Consider the following 18,076-nt stretch of genomic DNA (forward strand, 5'->3'; position numbering starts at 1 on the left):
AGCTTCCATGCCAATTAGCAGTGGCATGGGGCTAGTAAATAGTTGATGCATTTCTAGCATGGGCTGAGATAAGGACACTAAATCTAAAAAAAACCCCAAAAAATAAACAAAAAACCCTCCAGGAAACCAATTAAATAAAAAGGAAGAGGACATAAAAGCACAAAAGCCATTAATGATAATAACAGGCACTGACCTTAACATTTGAACAAGTGTACTAAGAAGAGGTTCATAGACAGGAACATGTTAAAGCAAAAGAACATACCTCCTTTTCTCTCATATCGGATTCACAAATTTAAGGGCAAATGGATTATGAGAAATCCTAAATTATCTGGATTAATGTAAATCAATATAGACAAATGAAAATATAATTTATGACATTATATGAATCTCTGGTTGAACCACTAACATTAAAAAAAAACTAAAGAAACAAGTTTGGTTATAGAAAAGAAAATCTGTGATTATTGCTATGCTAAAATGACAAAAACAAAAGCACTAGTATAAGTCAAAACGAGAAAAAAAATCACTGAGGAAGTTCTACGATGTCTAAGACAGAGTCTTAAATCAAAGGCATACATTATTATGACTAAGTTGACAGATCTTCACTGCAATACAGAAATGCAAGCCAGAAGAAAACATCTGTACCAACTCACTAAAACTAGACATCGTTCCAACATAAAGCGCAATTTCATTCTTACCTGTTACCTGTGCAACAACTGCTTGGGAAATCCTCCGATTGGCAAGAAAAGCTTTGATTTCCTCTTTTATCACACTACTGTCCCGCCTAAAAAAAAAAAAAAGACCAACACATGTTTAAGTTAAAAATACTAATCTTGGCTAAAAATGGCAAAGGTAGGAAGTAAAGACTAAAGAAAGGAACAAAACAGAAAGAAGAAAAGGAAGGACAGACCAAACCCATATGAGAATATAAAATTAAACCAAGTTAAAAAATATAATACCATCTTACCTAATGCATAACGTGCTACCTACACCTACACCCACTACTGGGGGTGAGAAGGTGAACAACAAAAGACCATAGATTTAAGGTGGAAAGCATGTCAGAAGCCATCTAAGCCAGGGGTTCTTAACCTTTTTTGGCCATGTAGCCCTCTGGCACTATGACTGACACCTATGGACTACTGCTCAGAATAATATTTTTAAATGCACAAAATAAAATATGCAAGATTACAAAAGAAACCAATTATACTGAATTACATTTACCAAAACATTAAAAAATAAATTCACAGACCATACGTTAAGAAACTCTTGGGCTAGTCCAATCTCATCTTGTTAAAAATGATGAAACTGAGAAATAGAGAAGTTAACTGACTTGTCCAAACCAGGAAGCTTCAGAAGCAGCATTTAACCTTAAGTCTTCCTGGCTCTAAGGCCAACACTCTATCCACTACACCATGCTGCCTCTCAATTTATCACTGACGTAAAGACAGAAAATCTATTATGCTGAGGAAAGAGAGCAAAATTACATCCTAGATAAAAAAAAATACACATATTTTGTTTTTAAAGTTTTAGGAAAATTATGTCTATACAGTCATGACTACTAAAGAAAGTATTCTCTATTTTAAGAAATCACTTATTCTTTTAAGGGTTATCCTTGGGTTTTTTGGTTTAATTTGAATAATTATGCAAATCTGATTTTTAAAAACGGTTCATCTCCAGAATTTATAACATTTGGAAAACTGAATACCTAAAACTGTATCATCTCCTGTGCCACATAGAACTGGAGTTTATGGGTTTGGCTTTCTCTTCACTATCATCCTCTTTCTTTCTTTTTTTCCTTTTTTAGGCAATTGGAGTTAAGTGACTCGCTCAGGGTCACATAGCTAGTAAGTGTCAAATGTTTGGTCTGAGGCCAAATTTGAACTCAGGTCCTCCTGATTTCAGGGCTGGTGCTCTATCTACTTTGCCACCTAGCTGCCTTCATCACCTTCTTTCTAAAACAGGTTCCCCCCCCCCCATATTCTCAGTAAAGTTGTGAAAATACATTTACATCCACTTTCTTTCATTTTAATGGAATTATACTCATGGTATGACTTTGGCTTCTTCAACGAAACAAAATAACTGATTAAAAATAACTTTTTATATATTAAAAAAACTTTAAATCTCAAGTTGAATTATTTATGCATAAAGGAAATAAAAAAGAAAACATACATGAACTATAGTGCCTTGGTATAACGTAAGCACTCAAACATTTGTTGAAGAAATAAAGACTGTAGGGCAGCTAGGTGGCACAGTGGATAGAGCACCAGCCCTGGATTCAGGAGGACCTGAGTTCAAATGTGACCTCAGACCAAACACTTACTAGCTGTGTGACCTTGGGCAAGTTACTTAACCCCACTGCCTAACCAAAAAAAAAAAGAAAGAAAGAAAGAAACAAAGACTATTAATTGAAGTAATGCTCAGAACTCAATGATAAGATGATGGAATAAGGATAGTTTTTAATTACATAATGACACAACAATTTGATTTAACTTGTTCAAAAAACTTCAACAATGGATCATATCCCACAGAAGCACGGACTACATCTAGAACCTTCAGGACCATCTCCATGAATTCTTTAAGGAGGTTAAATAAAAGCAATGCAGCCTGTGAGAACCAGTACTAAGTCAATATAAAACACGTCCCCAACCATTTCCTAAAAAAGAGCTATTCATTTTCCTAGATGAGATAACTGGAGGAGGGTGGAATGCAGGGGATGCTTCTAAATGAGGATCCTTGGTGGATAGGGAAAGAAGTACCCTACTTCTCTCTTCCCCTCACAAACATTTACTAAGCTCCTATTATATGCTGGCCAATGTACTAGGAGCTACTAAGAATACTGCTACTATTCTACCACTACAACTACAACTACCACTACCACTATCACCAATGCAACTGAGAGCTAGCATTTATATAATGCCTTAAAGTTTACAGAGTGCTTTGCAAATCTCATCTAATTTTTTCCTCATAACAACCCTGGACGATAGGTGCTATTAGCCAGAAAGAGGTAAAGTGACTTGCTTGTGTCACAGAGCTAAGTGTTGGAAGCCAGATTTGAATTCCAGGTCAAGCACATCATCTAACTGCATACAAAGAATGAAATAATCTTCCCTAGGAAAAAACTTACGTTCTAATGAGAGAGACAAATATTTTACATATATTTTGATTTATTCTATATGTACATGCAGACAACCAACACACATTCACATATACAAACACATATATGTAAATACAAAATAAATATAAAGAGAATAATTACCCAGCTGGAGACCCAAACTACATGCTACAGAAGAGGCAATAACTGGAAATCTTTTGGCTCTGAGGTAAGTTTTGAGATATAAAGGGTAGTGCCAACTTACTGGCTTAAAACTAGCGAAACAGAAAACCACAGGAGAAAGGACTTCAAGATAGGATTCTCTATTAATATTTAAGGTTTATCATGTTGACCTGGCTGTAGTCTATTTAATTTCTGTTTAAAAATCAAATAACCTGTATTTCACATGAATATCTAAAATAGTTAAAAATTCAAAAGTACATATGACTTTTATTAAGTGATGGTATGTTTCAGAAAAAAAAATCTAGAATGTACAAGGTTATGGGAGTTAAATAAATAATTTTGATATCTGCTGAATAACTGACAGAATATGGTAAAGTTTCCTTCAAATATCTATAAATTTTGATATCTGCTAAAATAGAGATGAATTCATATGTATCTACTTCTCAGAGTTTTAAGGTAACTAAAAGCAATCAAATCCTTTTTGTTTTCCAACACAGCTGCAACATATCCCCCATTTATTGTTTTACAATATATAATACGTAGGTAGTTTAAATTTCTTGAATATCTATCTCTACATAGTTTTGAGTTATGAAGAATACATGGTGGGGTAATATCAAAAATGTGTTTTGCAGGGAGAAAAAGTGAGTCAATTTAATCTTCCTAACTTATTTAAATCAATCCGCTTTAAACGAAATCCACCCTGACATCAAAACACACAAAAAAGGCAACTCTCAATTATTCAGAGGTAGAATATCCAGTCTGTGAATTATTCATTGCTTTGCAGTATGATGATGTTATCAATGCCTGCAGGAGCAGGGGAAGCAACAGCAAGAGCAGGGAAGGAATTCCACTGGTTTGTAAGCCAACAGCAGTTAAAGGATCCCCTAAGACTAGTTTTCTAGAAAGCTAGGGATAGCTGAACTAGCCTTTACATGACTCCTTCTGTTTTCCCTGAAATAATTCATGAAAATAATGATTTCTAGATGAATGTTAAGGGCCGCGTAGTGAGCTGAAATGGAGTTTTAATAGTGGTTAAGAATTTCTAAAGATTCTACTCCATTTTTCTTTGGAGTTAACATTTTCAGTTTAACTCTCAAATTAGTATTACTCCCACTCCCATCTCATTCCTTCTCTCATCTCAAACCTATCCTCCTCCTATTGCATTGTGATTTGGATAAAACTTATTTTAGTGATAAAAAAAGTTCCTTTAATCCCAAAATTATTTCTTTCATCCTGTTTCCTTAACTGAAACTTGGCTCTTCCCTGAAGGGACTACATTTCCTATTTTCTTCTGTCAAGCTTCCCATTCCTCTCTTCCTCAGTCCTTCTCAGTTGTATCCAAATGAGGGAAGACAAGTGAGGGGGAAAGAGGAATAAAATGTTACAACTATTGAATAACATCTCCATACTCTTCAATCAGATATTTGGAGGAGAATACAGAGGAGTACAGATTCAGAGCTAGATTATCTATCCAAAGTAAACTGAAGCTCAAAGAGGTTAGGCGACACGGCCATAAATTTCAACTTAATATGGTTCATCCTACATTCGCAGCAACATCTCACACAATTCCCTAAGCAGACCTTACACTCCATCTAAATTTTTCTATTCATAATTCCTAGAAAATATCTTAAGCTTTCCTACCTCTGATCATGACATTTCTAGTAGAAAATAACCTCCCTGAAGGAAGCAATAGCTGCATTTTTTTCTTTTTTTTTTTTTGGTCTTTGTATCCTAGCATTAAGGAGATGTGTGATGCTTACTAAATGGAACTGAATTCTCATCTTATCCCCTATACATCTAACTATAACATACCCATTCACCAGTCAGGATTCAGGCAAAAGGCTACTTCCTGGTCTATATCCATGCCAGGCTTTTCACTGTGCCTATCATCTCACATACTCCCTGGGACCTATTAACTGGACTCTGCCCCTGGGATCCTAGGCTTTGAAAGGTGAGCTTTTGCATTATCTTGTCCAAGCCTCAGTCCTCTACACCACTTCCATCTTGCTCCACCTTCATGTCATGCTGCCTCATACTTCCCATCTCCCTTTTACGTACTGCCTTCTTCAATTAGAATGTAAGGTTCTTGAGGGCAAGTAATATCTTGCTTGCTTATATTATATTTGTAAGCCCTAGCACAGTCTCTGACATACAATAAACATTTGTTAAAAGCCATAACTATCATAATGTAAAATTTACCTTCATAACAACTTTCACGTACAACCTCTTTTCTCCTCTGGCACTGCCACCACTCTAGAGTGGGCCTTTATCACCTCACACCTGGACTACTGCAATAGCCTACTGGTTGGTCTCCCTGCCTCAAGTCTTTCCACTCTAGTTATTTACTACTCAGCTGTCAAAGTGATCTTCCTAAAGTCCTGACCAAGTCATACCTTCACCCTCTGATTTCCAGCAGTTCCCTATTATCTCCAGGATCAATTATAACATCTTCTATTAGGCATTCAAAACCCTTCATAACCTGCCCCCTCTATAACCTTTATAATCTTCTTACATCTTATTACCCCTTTCCCCCAAGCTCTCTAAGCCTCAGTTTCATCAACTGTAAAAATGGGATAATAATATCATCTCTCTTACAGGGTTACAGTGAGGAATAAATGAGATTAATACATGTAAAAAGCATTTTTCAAACCTTAAAACAGTATATAAATGCTATCTATTATTATAATAATGTGAGTTTGCTTCATCTAAAATCCTCCACTTTCATTCTGCTAATACACAATATACTATTTCTAATTAAAAATGAATTGCTGTGACAAATTAAAAGCTACCCTATTTGGGTAATGACCTGAGCCAGAGGACATACAGAATCAACTCACCATTTCAACTGACATCTGTCTGATCCCTTATAAAACTTCCTGCCCCTTCTGTGGAACAATAATCAGTTCTGATCCAGAAATAATTAAGGGCAATAAACCAGGATTTGCAAAAAGGCCTCAACTTACAAAGCCAGGTCTAAAATGAAATCTAATAAAGTAAAACAAAAGTAACCCAGGTTTATACTTGATTAAAGAGAGAATGAATGATATGCATCACGTCTACTTTACTAATGAGATCTAACATTTATATAATGCTTTAAGGCTTGCAAAGGGCTTCCCAAACATTATCTCATTTTATCCTCAACAACAGTGGGAGGTGAGTGTTTTTATAATGAATCCCATTTTACAGAAGAGAAAAATGAGGCAGACATTGGTTAAGTGACTTGTCCAGAGTCACAAAGCTAGTAAGTGTTTGAAGCTGGATTTGAACTCTGGCCTCCTTAACTCCAATGTTCAATGCTCTATCCACTGGCCAGCTTTGTACATAGTATAACAGTCCCTTTTCTAGAATATCAATGGGTTTTCTACCTCTGTATAATCAAAGAGTCATGGGATAATTTGAGGAAAGCTAATTGTTAGCAAATTATTTCTTATATTAAGTGAAAACTGCCTTCTTCAAATTTTCACTCATGAAGAGGAAAGAGCTGAAATTATTATAAAGTGCTACATAAAAATGGACAGTATTATAGAACTAAAGGACTTATCCAAGGTTACACAGTTAAATAGCCCAGGTCTCTAAATTTAATCCAGTATTCTTTTACTAGACCACATTGCCTCTCTATAAGTAATTACTGCTTAACACACAAATAATGTAATTTCCTATACAAAATGACATTTTTCCAACCCTACAACACAAAATGCTATAGGACTGTAAGTAATAAAAATCTGAAAGATAAATGTTTAATTCTGTTTAAAAGTACAAAAACTAAGGAAATATCTATAAAGAATATTCTTCCTTCTTTTTCACTCTCTAATCAGATACAACAGCAGTCTAGACCTAGTCTTTCCAATTCCAAAACATTTTGAAATTTGACTTCTCATCATACTACTTGATTTAAAATTATTCTCTTCAAAGTTATTCTCTTCAACCTACTTACTGTCAAATACAAAATTGCCTTTTGTTCACATTCACATTTTCTTAGGCACTCAAGCTCACACAGAACTGGTTTTGGCTCCTCTTTAACCTCACATGCAATCAAGTCCTGTTGAGTCTATTTCTGAAAAGTCTTAAGTCCTGGTCTCCTTAACTATTCCCAGTGTTATTACCCAGTGAGTTCAGGCCACCATTACCACTTGCTGAGACTACAATAATCAGCGATTAAATGTTCTCTTCACCTTCAGTCTCAACATACACACAATCCCTCCCAATCATCCTATATATTCCTACAACATTCAATTCAATTAAAAATTTTGTTATTAAATATCTACTATGCACCAGACATTTAATTTTAGTAATACAAAATCCTGGTTATGTCATGACATTCCTTTTACCCAGAATGCCCTTCCCCAACATCCAGCAGTTGTAATACTTTTATTTCATCTAACTACAGGATAAATCACTATCTAAAATCTGGAGTTTTTATTTACTCATCTTAAAGGATAAATTACACAGTCCTAAAAGTAATATTATTTAAGACACAATGTTATTTACAAAGAATTTCATGGGAGTTTGAAGACAATATCAATGTAATGTAAATTTATCATCTTGACTAACCTCATTAATTCCTCCACTTTATCATCTACGTCTAGGTCCTCTTCTGAGGCTTCAAAACTGTATGATCTCTGACCCATGCTGTTTGCATGATAACGAGTGGGAGACATCTTTCCATTCGAAGTGGACAACCTTTCATTACTTTCCCTCCCATTTTGATTAGTAGTACAAGGCTGTGGGGAAGTGTCATAACTGTTGCTGGGTGATGGGGACATCCCCGAATGTTGGGTCTGTGTGGAAGCTGTAGCTGTAGAGGAAGATGCTGGGACATTGTTGGTACTATTTCCATAGGAACCACCTCCATAGCTGGGCCTTCTCCCAAATTTGTCATTATGTTCTTGATCAAGACGATCCAAAGTTTCCAAAGCATGGAGAATTTCATGTTTGGTCATTCCAGTACGTCGAAGGCGCTGAAGCAGGTCTATTTGCTCTATAGTAAATCTGGGTTCATCTGTGTAGTGAGACATGGTTTCCAGCAAACTAAAGAAAAAATGATAAATAAAAATAATTATTTATGTTAAATTATTGGTCACACAGTATAAAGTATGCTTTAAAAATATGGAATATATGTTCATATACAATTATGTTTAAAATAGTATCTAAAAATTCTTTCATATACTAAATGAAGAGTATTAGAGAGTGAGTTTCTTGTGGTTGAAAATACATGAAAATTTAACAAAATAAAGTGTTAAATTTTGTATTTTCCCCAATTTTAAGATATATGAATAAAAAAATCAATTAAAAAACAAGCTTATAATCATTTCAAATGAAAGCAATTTAAACTACCCAGAGAATGATTTCATGCCCCAAAGAGGCCTTTTTTTCACCTCTAATTTTTAGTTCTAGATTAAAGGAATAACAACTAATAATCAAACAACTTGGATCTGTAATGATTTTTTACATCTCAATTATCAACAGAAACTTGTCCTATCATCTTCATTATAAGGGGGAAAAAGACTTTCAGCAAACTATCACTATAAGTAAAAACTAATAACCGATAAAGAAACATTAAAGGAAGACACGGTAATAAGACCTAGAAGGCTTATTATGTGTCTTATCATCCAATCCAATGAGTAGATTCTTAAATCTACTCTTCTTTTTTGACTCATTCATTCTTTTAGTAAAAGTTTAAAAAAAAAAGGAGCTTCCGAGAGAGAGAGAGAAAGAAAGGGAGAGTGGAGGAGAAAGCACTTCAGCTCTTTGGAAATTACTTCCACAGCTAAGGTTTCCTTTAACCATCATTGGGTAGGGCAGCACATCCAAAAATATCTCAGTAAATATTCTTTTCTCTGTATATACAATATATAGCCTAGGCAACATGTCCAGCACTAAGTAGAGATTCTAATAGAGCAATAAAGTCTAATTTCTAAATATCACAGAATTCCCCTTGCTTTCTAATTATAGAGGGATCGCAATAGAATTACTGGTCTGTAAACTGGCTCAGGTTAAAGTTCTGTACCAATTTTATGAATAATTAAATTTCACATATGTATATTCTGAGTCTTAGTTTTATGCTTCAGTTTCTTTTTCCTAGAAATCAACTTCTCCCAGGTCCTATGTCTACTGCACTTTATGGAAATGTCTTATGCTAGACCAAATTGGGAGTATATTCCCTTAAGATAACAATAAACATTCCAGTGAAGGTCCTAAGGCTCGGTGGTGCTTTTTCTATCTTTCGGGAGCTTTTCCACAGCACACTGACCTCAGGGGAAAACCCCAAGTGGCAGAACATTTTTTCTCCTGCCATGGAAAGCAATAAAACACCTTTGCCTCAGTGGAAAATGAATTGATTCTGAGTTGGGACAGTGGTCCTCACCACTGCTGTGCATTCCCAGTTAAGCAACGGGACCTACTACAGAACACAGTAGTCAGTAGGGTAGGGCTTGGGGTGACCTCCATGGCTAATAAGGTTGTAAGATCAGGGGCTGCAAACTCACCTGGATATGACCACTGCACATATTTCTTATTATTCACCTTCACACACTCTACAGTCTAGTCAACCTGACTAGCTAGCTATTTCTTAGAGGGCATTTTATCTTTAGTCAAAGCAGTCCCTATGCCCCTATACATTCCCTCCTCAAATGAACTAGGAAAGGAGACTGTATACAGAGGGAGACAGTATTGGATTAGTCAGTAAGTATTTAGTAAGCACTTACTTGCCAGGCACTGTGCTGAGTACTGGAGGTACAAAGAAAAGCAAAAAAAAAAAATAGTCCCTGTGCTGAGAGAACCAGGTGAAAGCAGTGTCCCAAAGACCTAAACAAAAGAGAGCGTCCAGGACAAAGTGTTCAACGGTGTCAAAGGTTAGGGAGGTTAAGAAGGATTAAGCCTGAGAAGAGGCCAATCAGATTTGGTAATTATGTAATCATTAGTAACTTTGGAGAGTAGTTTCAGTTTAAGCCAGATCACAAAGGGTTTACAAGAGAGTGAGAGGAAATCACCAAGAGTAGATGGCTTTTTCAAGTTGAGTTAAGATGGGAGGAGAGAAGAGGAGCACACACAGGCAAACAAGAGGAGATAGGATGATAGTGGAAATAGCAGGATCAAGAGGATGTTTTAGGAATCATTTTTAATGATTTTAATGATTAATTTGATGATGGTAGGGTCAAATGAGGGTTTTTTTTAATGATAAACTTAGTATGAATATACACTTTAAAAAAATCCTCATTTGAACCTAATCATCTCCACCAGCTATCATCTTACTTATAACATACTATCTCTTCTCCCCATCTCAGCCAAACTTGAAAAAGCCACACCATTAAAAATTGAGATTTGAGAATGTTTGTAGGTTGGAGGGAAGAAACTGGTAGATAGGGAGATACTGAAGAGTACAGAAGGGAGATGACAGAATGTGGAGAAAAGAAAGTAAGGGAGTATCAGGGAGACACACACACACACACACACACACAGAGTCAAATGGACAGATGGAAGGCTCTGCTTCAGTATTTCTCTTTCCTCTGAAGGTAGAGATTAAGCAGGGAAAAGGCACAGTAGGAGATGGCCGTTGAACCTGTAAAGTAGGAGAAAGAAGTCCCACTCTCCATCAACTTTCCTCTTCTTCCCTCAAAGGACAGGTGCAGCAAAAGATAAAAGGCCTGAAGTCAAAGAGGTTGCTTCTCTGCACCACAGGTTTTCCAAATTTCATTTGGGAGAGTAAGCTGGCAATAGAAGGTAGAAGTTGTGCCAGCACAGATAGAATCACTGCTGTGGGGCAAGGGGAAGTCTTTTGGGACAGATGGAAGACATCTTGCCCAGCCCCTTGCCACCTTCCTTAAGAGCATACACTGTGCCCAGGAGAAGATGGAAAACACAAGATGTAAAGTCAAAGAAATTTTTAGCTCCTCTGCTCCCTGAAGAGGTACCTACTTTTCCCTCTTGAAATGACTCTTTATTCTATTTCAATATGTGTGTGTGTGTGCGCGCGCACGCGCGTGTGCATGTGTGTGTGTGTTCTACTCTCCTTTGACCAGTAAAGATGAAAGGTTTAAGTGACCCACACTCCCCGCCATTCCTCTTCATGCACTCCAATTAAGTAAAGTTCTCCCACGTTTCCTCCCCTTCCCTCCTTTTGCAATCCATTCCCTATCTTTTCTTTGTTTAAGATCATCAGAACAAAACCAATTCCAAGCCCTCAGTCTTATTTGCTTCCTTCTCTGATCTATGATATTAAATTTCTGAAGGGATATTTGAAACATCCTTCCTGACACAATGTAAAAAGCTCATCCTTATAAAAAAGTCTCATCTGTTAGCTCATGTGTATATTTACCTTCTAATATTTCTACAGCTCTGGTCTTTTCATCATGAAAATCTGTTAGTCTTCTATTTCACTGAAGGACTATTTTTTCCACTGTAGGATTATAAAAATTTTGCTAATTATGTTATTCTTAGTTATAGACTTATCTTTGGTCTTTTGGGATACTATATTCCATATAGTCCTCTCCTTCATAAAAGTAGCTACCAAATCTTGTGGTTCTGATGAGTTCCTTGGTAGTTGAATTCTTTCTTCCTAGACGCTGGAAATATTTTTTCTTTGATCTGTAAGTTCTGATTTTAGCTGTGACATACCTGGAAGTTTTTATTTGGGGGTTTCTTTCAGGAGATGATCAGTGGATTCTATCTTTTACTCTACCCATATTTTTTTCATTCTCTCTTGAAATAGGCTGTTTCTGGTCATGATTTTCAATCACAATGCATCTTAAAATTATCTCTTCTAGTCCTATTTTAGCTGAGGTTTTATTTAAAATACCTTATATTTTATGGTATTTTCAATCTTTTGACTTTGTTTTAACTTGCTTATATAGTCATTAACTTCTGTTTGATTTATCTTAATTTTCAATGAATTTGTCTGTTACTTGGGTAAACTTTTTTTTCTTTTGGTGAAGCAATGGGGTGAAGTGACTTGCCCAGTGTCAAGTGTCTGAGGCCAGATTTAAACTCAGGTCTTCCTGAATCCAGAGCTGGTGCTCTGTCTAGCTGCCCCCTGGATAAACTTTTATACCTCTTGCACTAAGCTGTAAATGCTCTTTCTAAATCTCTTTCATAGCTCTCATTACTTTTCCAGTTCTTTCTTCCAGGGTTCTTTTTAAAATTTATAATAAAAGTTTAAACTTTCCCTTAAAAAACAAAAAACCTCTTGTATTTTCTTCTGCTTGGAATTCTAATTGGTCATGTAGCCAAGATACTGTTTTATTTGGAGGCTTTACTTGCAGGCGATTTAGAAATATTTTCTTCTTTTCAGTTCATGTCTTGGGCATCCCAGGGACATCTTCATCATGGTGCCTTTTTGTTTTTTGTTCACTCATTCTTCCACCTTACCTGAAAATTCCATACTGGTTTTGGGTCTCTTCTGGTTGAAAAAGATACTACTACAGCTGTCTTCTGCTTAATGATTGCTTCTCTTGGTTAATGACAGTTCCCTGTTCTATAGTTCCTATCTTGGTTTCTTACTTGCCTGTGGATCGAATCTGTGATCTTTTGTTGGAGAAATGACCTACTGCAGTTTCTCCTTCAATTTCTGATCACTGCTAGGTCTGGCACTTCTCTAATCTTCGAGTAACTGTCAAGGGAGCTAGGATTCCATACTTCTTGCTACTGTATAGCTTGCTTGGTCCTCTGTAATGCTAACTATTTGAACTCTGCATCTTTTTCTAGATGCTCACTGATAACTATCTCTGAGTTCTAAGGTTGTTGGTACTGTAAATACACATATATAAATCCTGGTCAGGACTGTACAACAGTCATTTTAACTACTTCTGAATGTGTCTAAAATTTATTAAAAAATTTTAAAAAGAAGAAATTTTCATTTGGCCTTTTCCTATATTTTTTTTAAGCTAGAGATCAGGCAGATTCCACTTATTCTTTATTGATAGTATTTTCCTTTCACAGCTGGTCAATGTTTCAAGAGGCTTTTCCTAATTCCCCTAGTTCTTTGTGTGTTGTTCACTCAAATTTGCTTTACATTTATTTTACATATATCTTGTATTTACTTATCTATGTATTGACTGTCTACCCAAGTAAAATGCAAGCTCTGTGAAGTCAGAGACTGTCTCTTTTTTATCCTTGACTCCTTTGTGCCTATAACATTACCTGTAATATGATATGCACTTCATAACTACTTATTGAATTAAATTAATAATATCCTTTAGAATTATGCTAGGAAAAAAAGTCAAGCTCGATGGTCTACAGCTTACAAACTCTATTTTCCTCCCCTTTTTAAAAAATCAGGACATCTGTCCCTCTCCAATCTCATGGCATTACTCTAGTTTCTCACAATCTTTCAAAGATCACTGTCAGTATATCTGAAATTACTGTGTATTGTTTCAGTGCCTTGCTGTATAGATCATCTGGCCTAGCTCCTTTCAATTAATCAATGGCAGCGAGGCATGCTCTTATTCTCTGCTTACTTAATTCATGCATATATCCCTTGTTTGCATTCTATTCTTTTTGACAAAAAAAAATAGAAGCAAAGTAAGAGCTGAGCATCTCTGCTTTCTCTTTTATCTATTATCATAAACACATATCTCCCAAGTAGTAATTCCATCCCTAATTTGAACCTATTTTTATCAATGTAGATGAACAAAAACTTTTTACTATTCTTAGCTTTCCTTGACAGGATAAGTTCATTCTACTCTTTGGTATTTCTAACACTCTTCTTAAAGGAACATGTCAGGCATTTATATTCAGAGTTGAGTCTAGAATCAAGAAGACATGAGATCAAGCTCACATGGCCTCAGACACTTACTAGCTGTGTGACCCTGGACAAGTCACTGAACCTCTGGTTTCAGTTTCCTTAACTGTAAAATACAGGGTTGTTGTGAGGATTAAATGAGAAAGTAGGAAAATCCTTAACATGGTGCCTAGCATATATTAGGTGCTTAATAAATGCTTATTCTTTCTCCTTTCCTCCTCCATATCTGTATCAATCAGTCTTTCTATACACTGTTGTACTGCCTACTGCATCTATCCACAGATAGTAACCAGCTGAACTCACTAAAGAATGATGCCCAGTGGATTGGACACTTGAGTTGACTTATGATCTGCAGTAGTTCTTGGATCTTACTTTAAGGATAGAATAGTAAGATACTGTAAGATACAATAAGATAGAATCTTATTGTAAGGATAGAAAATAATGAAGTATCATGTTCCTTCAAAATGATGCCTCCACATATATAACCTGTATCAAATTGCCTACCTTCTCAGAGAGAAGGGACAGGAGAGAGGGAGAATATGGAACTCAAATTTTTTAAAAAATAAATGTTAAAAATTGTTTTATATGCAATTAGGAAAAAATAAAAGATTATTTAAAAAAAGATTAAAACAAATCAAAAACAAAAACAAAATGATGCCTCCAAATCTTAAGTACAGCTCTGACTTTGAGAAGCTCCTTCTAAGGGAATAATGCACAGATCTGAGACATGAATAAGGATGACAGGGCCATTCTTCCACAAGCCACAACAATAAAGATGAATGCTTCAGAAACAGTTATGAACTGCTTCAGTGGGTACAGTTATATCAACATAAGTGCTATGATTAACTGATTCAAATTGGAAAGTCTTATAACACTGTGAAACTTGGAAGAGAGAAACACAAACAATAAAAAAAAAAATTAAACAGTTTACATTCTAATATAGGGAGAGGATGCATGCACCCCTCCTCTGAACTCTATCATTATCAGAGGTCATAGAGGGAATCTAATTAGACAGAAGGCCTGCGAGTGATTCTGTTGTGTCTTGGTAATTTTAAGAGAAGAATGAAAACATAAAGGAAGAAGAATACACTAGACAGGGAAGGAAAATGAAGGTTAGGTAAAATTATTTCAAACAAGAGTGAGCAAACAGAAGTCTAAACAAATAAGGACAAAGGGATGGGCAGAGTAGTTGATACTCAAATGTGTTAGTGTCAAAGGTGATCTCATTCTCATCTGAACTGGTCACAGAAGGAAAGAACATATACAGCTGGGTATAGAAACACCTTCACTCTGTAGGAAAATAGGTTGCTGCTGTCTGTCCTTCGTTCTTGAAGAGGACCATGACATCAGGGAGGTGATGTTATGATATGCAAGTGAATTGGATTTAAGTGAAGTAGGGCTGTGCAAAGTCTTCAGGCTCACTTTCTCCTCCCAGGAAAACAGGAAGGAAAGGGGAGAACAGAGATTAGAGTGAGGGCAGATCAAGGAAGAGATTAATCCTAAGCAAAACCAATACAAAAATATTTCTGGCTCTTTTTGAGATGGCAAAAAATTGAAATCTGACAGAACACCCATCAATTAAGGAATAGCTCAACAAGTTATGGTATACACAGACATGACAGAACCCTATTGTGCTGTAAGAAATTATGACTGACAGTTTCAGAGAAATCTGGGAAGACCTCTATGAAATGATACAGAGTAAAGTGAGTAGAAGATAGAGAACAATTTATATGATAACAATATTGAAAAGACAAACAATTTTGAAAGTATTAGCTGAGCTTTGATCAGCATAGTGACCAATCACATATCCAGAGAATTTATAATAAAACATGCTACTCATCTCCTGATAGGTAAAGTATTAGATGGATGGATAGACAGATAGCCAGGTAGAAAAACAGACAGAATGATAGACAGATGGACAGACAGATAGATATGAAATCGTCAATATGGAAATTTGTTTTGCTTGACTATGTAATATGTGTTTGTAATAGAGGCTCTGTGTCTCTTTCCTTCTCAATTGGGAGGTACATAGGAGGAGTAGGGAGAAGAGAAGGCAGATTTTTGCTGACTGAAAAAATAAAATTTAATTTCAAAAAAGAAATCACTGAGCATCAAAGCATATACATATTAATTTAGTGTGAAGTACCTTATCAAATCTTTGTAAAATTTCTCTATCTTTTTATTCTCTGCAAATTATATGGGCACATAAGCTGCAGATGGTCTTTTGACAAATACTTATCACTGTGCTTCTGATTTTCCAGAGTTTTCCACAATGACTCCGTCACCTTCTCAACCTCAAACAACTTTCCACCCTCTTTTCCCATTGGTGAGTTTCTTCTGTGGTCCCCTAGATTGGGTATAGGCGCAGGTCAGCCATACTTCATTCCCCACCTGGCTATATTTCTGACTCTGGACATGGTCACCGTGTTCGAATGTGGATACCTTCTCCTCCTCCACCATTTTTTAGTTCCCTTCTGTGTTGTCTTCCTCCATTACAATATAAGGTTCTTGAATGCAGGGACTGGCTTTCTTTCTGTTTCTGTTCATACCAGTGCTTAACAAATGCTCCCTGTCTGTTTGCCAACATGAATACTATAATACAAGATGACCAAATATCCCAAGAAAGAATGTTTCTTGTTGCCTTTGGATGGATGACACACTCAACTCCACCACCTGCTTTATTAGATTCTTCAAGAACAGCCTGAAAAACTCCTTTCACTTAGGATTAATTTCATTTTGGTTAATTCAAGCACCTAACAGAGTACATGGCACATAGTAGGTGCCGAGTAAAATTTTTTTAATTGATTCAGATTCATTTAATATAATAATGTTAAGATTGATGCAATTTGGTTCCTTTAATAATAGATCTACTTTCCAGTCATTAGAAAAGAGGATATAAAGTTACAACATTTACATAAGTTAATGCTTATAAACTATCCCAAAACTATATGATTCTCAGAACTTTCTGTAAAGTCAACAAGCATTTATCAAGCTCTCAGGGAATTTTAAATCTACTTGAGGAAACAATCTGTAAAGAACTAAGTGCAAATAAGATATATATGGGATAAATTGGATATAATCTTAGAGGGAAGGTTCTGTCATTGAGGGGGAATTGAAAGACTTCTTTTTATTTTTTATTTTTGCACTTATAATAAACTTTTTTCAGTTACATGTAAAGACAGCTTCCAACATTCATCTTTGTAAGATTTTTAGTTCTAAATTTTTCTCCCTCTCTCCCTCCTGCCCAAGAGAGAAAGATACAGGTTGCACATGTAGAATCACGTTATACATAGTTCCACACAAGTCATGTCGTGAAAGAAGAATCAGAACAAAAGGGAAAAACCAACAAGAAAGAAAAAACAAAAAACAAGTAGACATAGTATGCATCGATCTGCATTCAGACTCCAAAGTTCCCTCTCTGGATATGGACAGCATCCTGCACCACGAGTCCTTTGGAATTGTCCTGGATCATTGTATTACTGAGAAGAGCTAAGTCTATCATAGTTGATCACTGCATAATGTTGCTGTTACTATGTACAATGTTCTCCTGGTTCTACTCACCTCATTCAGTATTAATTCATGTAAGTCTTTCCAAATTTTTCTGAGATCCACCTGCTTATCATTTCGTATAGCACAATAGTATTCCATTATATTCATATACCACAACTTGTTCAGCCAACCCCCAAATGATGGGATCCCCTCAATTTCCAATTTTTTGAAAGGCTTCTTTTTAAAGCAAGACTTTAGCTAGGAGTTGATACAAGCAAAGGAAACTAGGAGGTAGAGATGAGGAAGGAAAGAGTTACAGGCATTGAAGACAGTCACTGTAAACACTCATACTCAGGACACTGAGGGTCCTGTGCAAAGAGTATCAAGGAGGCCAGTTTCAAAGGGCATGTGAAGAGGAATAAAGTATAAAAATATAGGTGGGAACAGGTTATGAAGGGCTTTGAAAGTTAAATTCAGGATTTTATATTTGATTCTGAAGATAATGGGGAAAGACTGGAGTTTAGTGAATGGGAGGATGGGAGGGTAACATGATCAGATGTGCACCTTAGGAAAAACATTTT

General features: G+C 35.9%; 1 protein-coding gene across 7 annotated transcripts in view; it reads right to left on the reverse strand.

Moving 5' to 3' along the window:
• Positions 1-18,076, reverse strand: part of HMBOX1 (homeobox containing 1) — a 218,412-nt gene that overhangs the window by 118,334 nt on the left and 82,002 nt on the right. For all 7 annotated transcript variants that reach the window (XM_020988851.2, XM_020988824.2, XM_078149658.1 and 4 more), the window contains 2 exons: positions 7,823-8,299; positions 696-781 (listed from right to left, as the gene is read on the reverse strand). In XM_020988851.2, coding sequence (XP_020844510.1) covers positions 696-781; positions 7,823-8,299 — 563 coding nt within the window. The remainder of the gene's footprint in view (positions 1-695; positions 782-7,822; positions 8,300-18,076) is intronic.

The sequence above is a fragment of the Phascolarctos cinereus genome, unplaced genomic scaffold, assembly GCF_003287225.1.
Source record: "Phascolarctos cinereus isolate Bilbo 61053 unplaced genomic scaffold, phaCin_HiC Scaffold_2;HRSCAF=192, whole genome shotgun sequence".
Lineage (NCBI taxonomy): Eukaryota > Metazoa > Chordata > Mammalia > Diprotodontia > Phascolarctidae > Phascolarctos > Phascolarctos cinereus.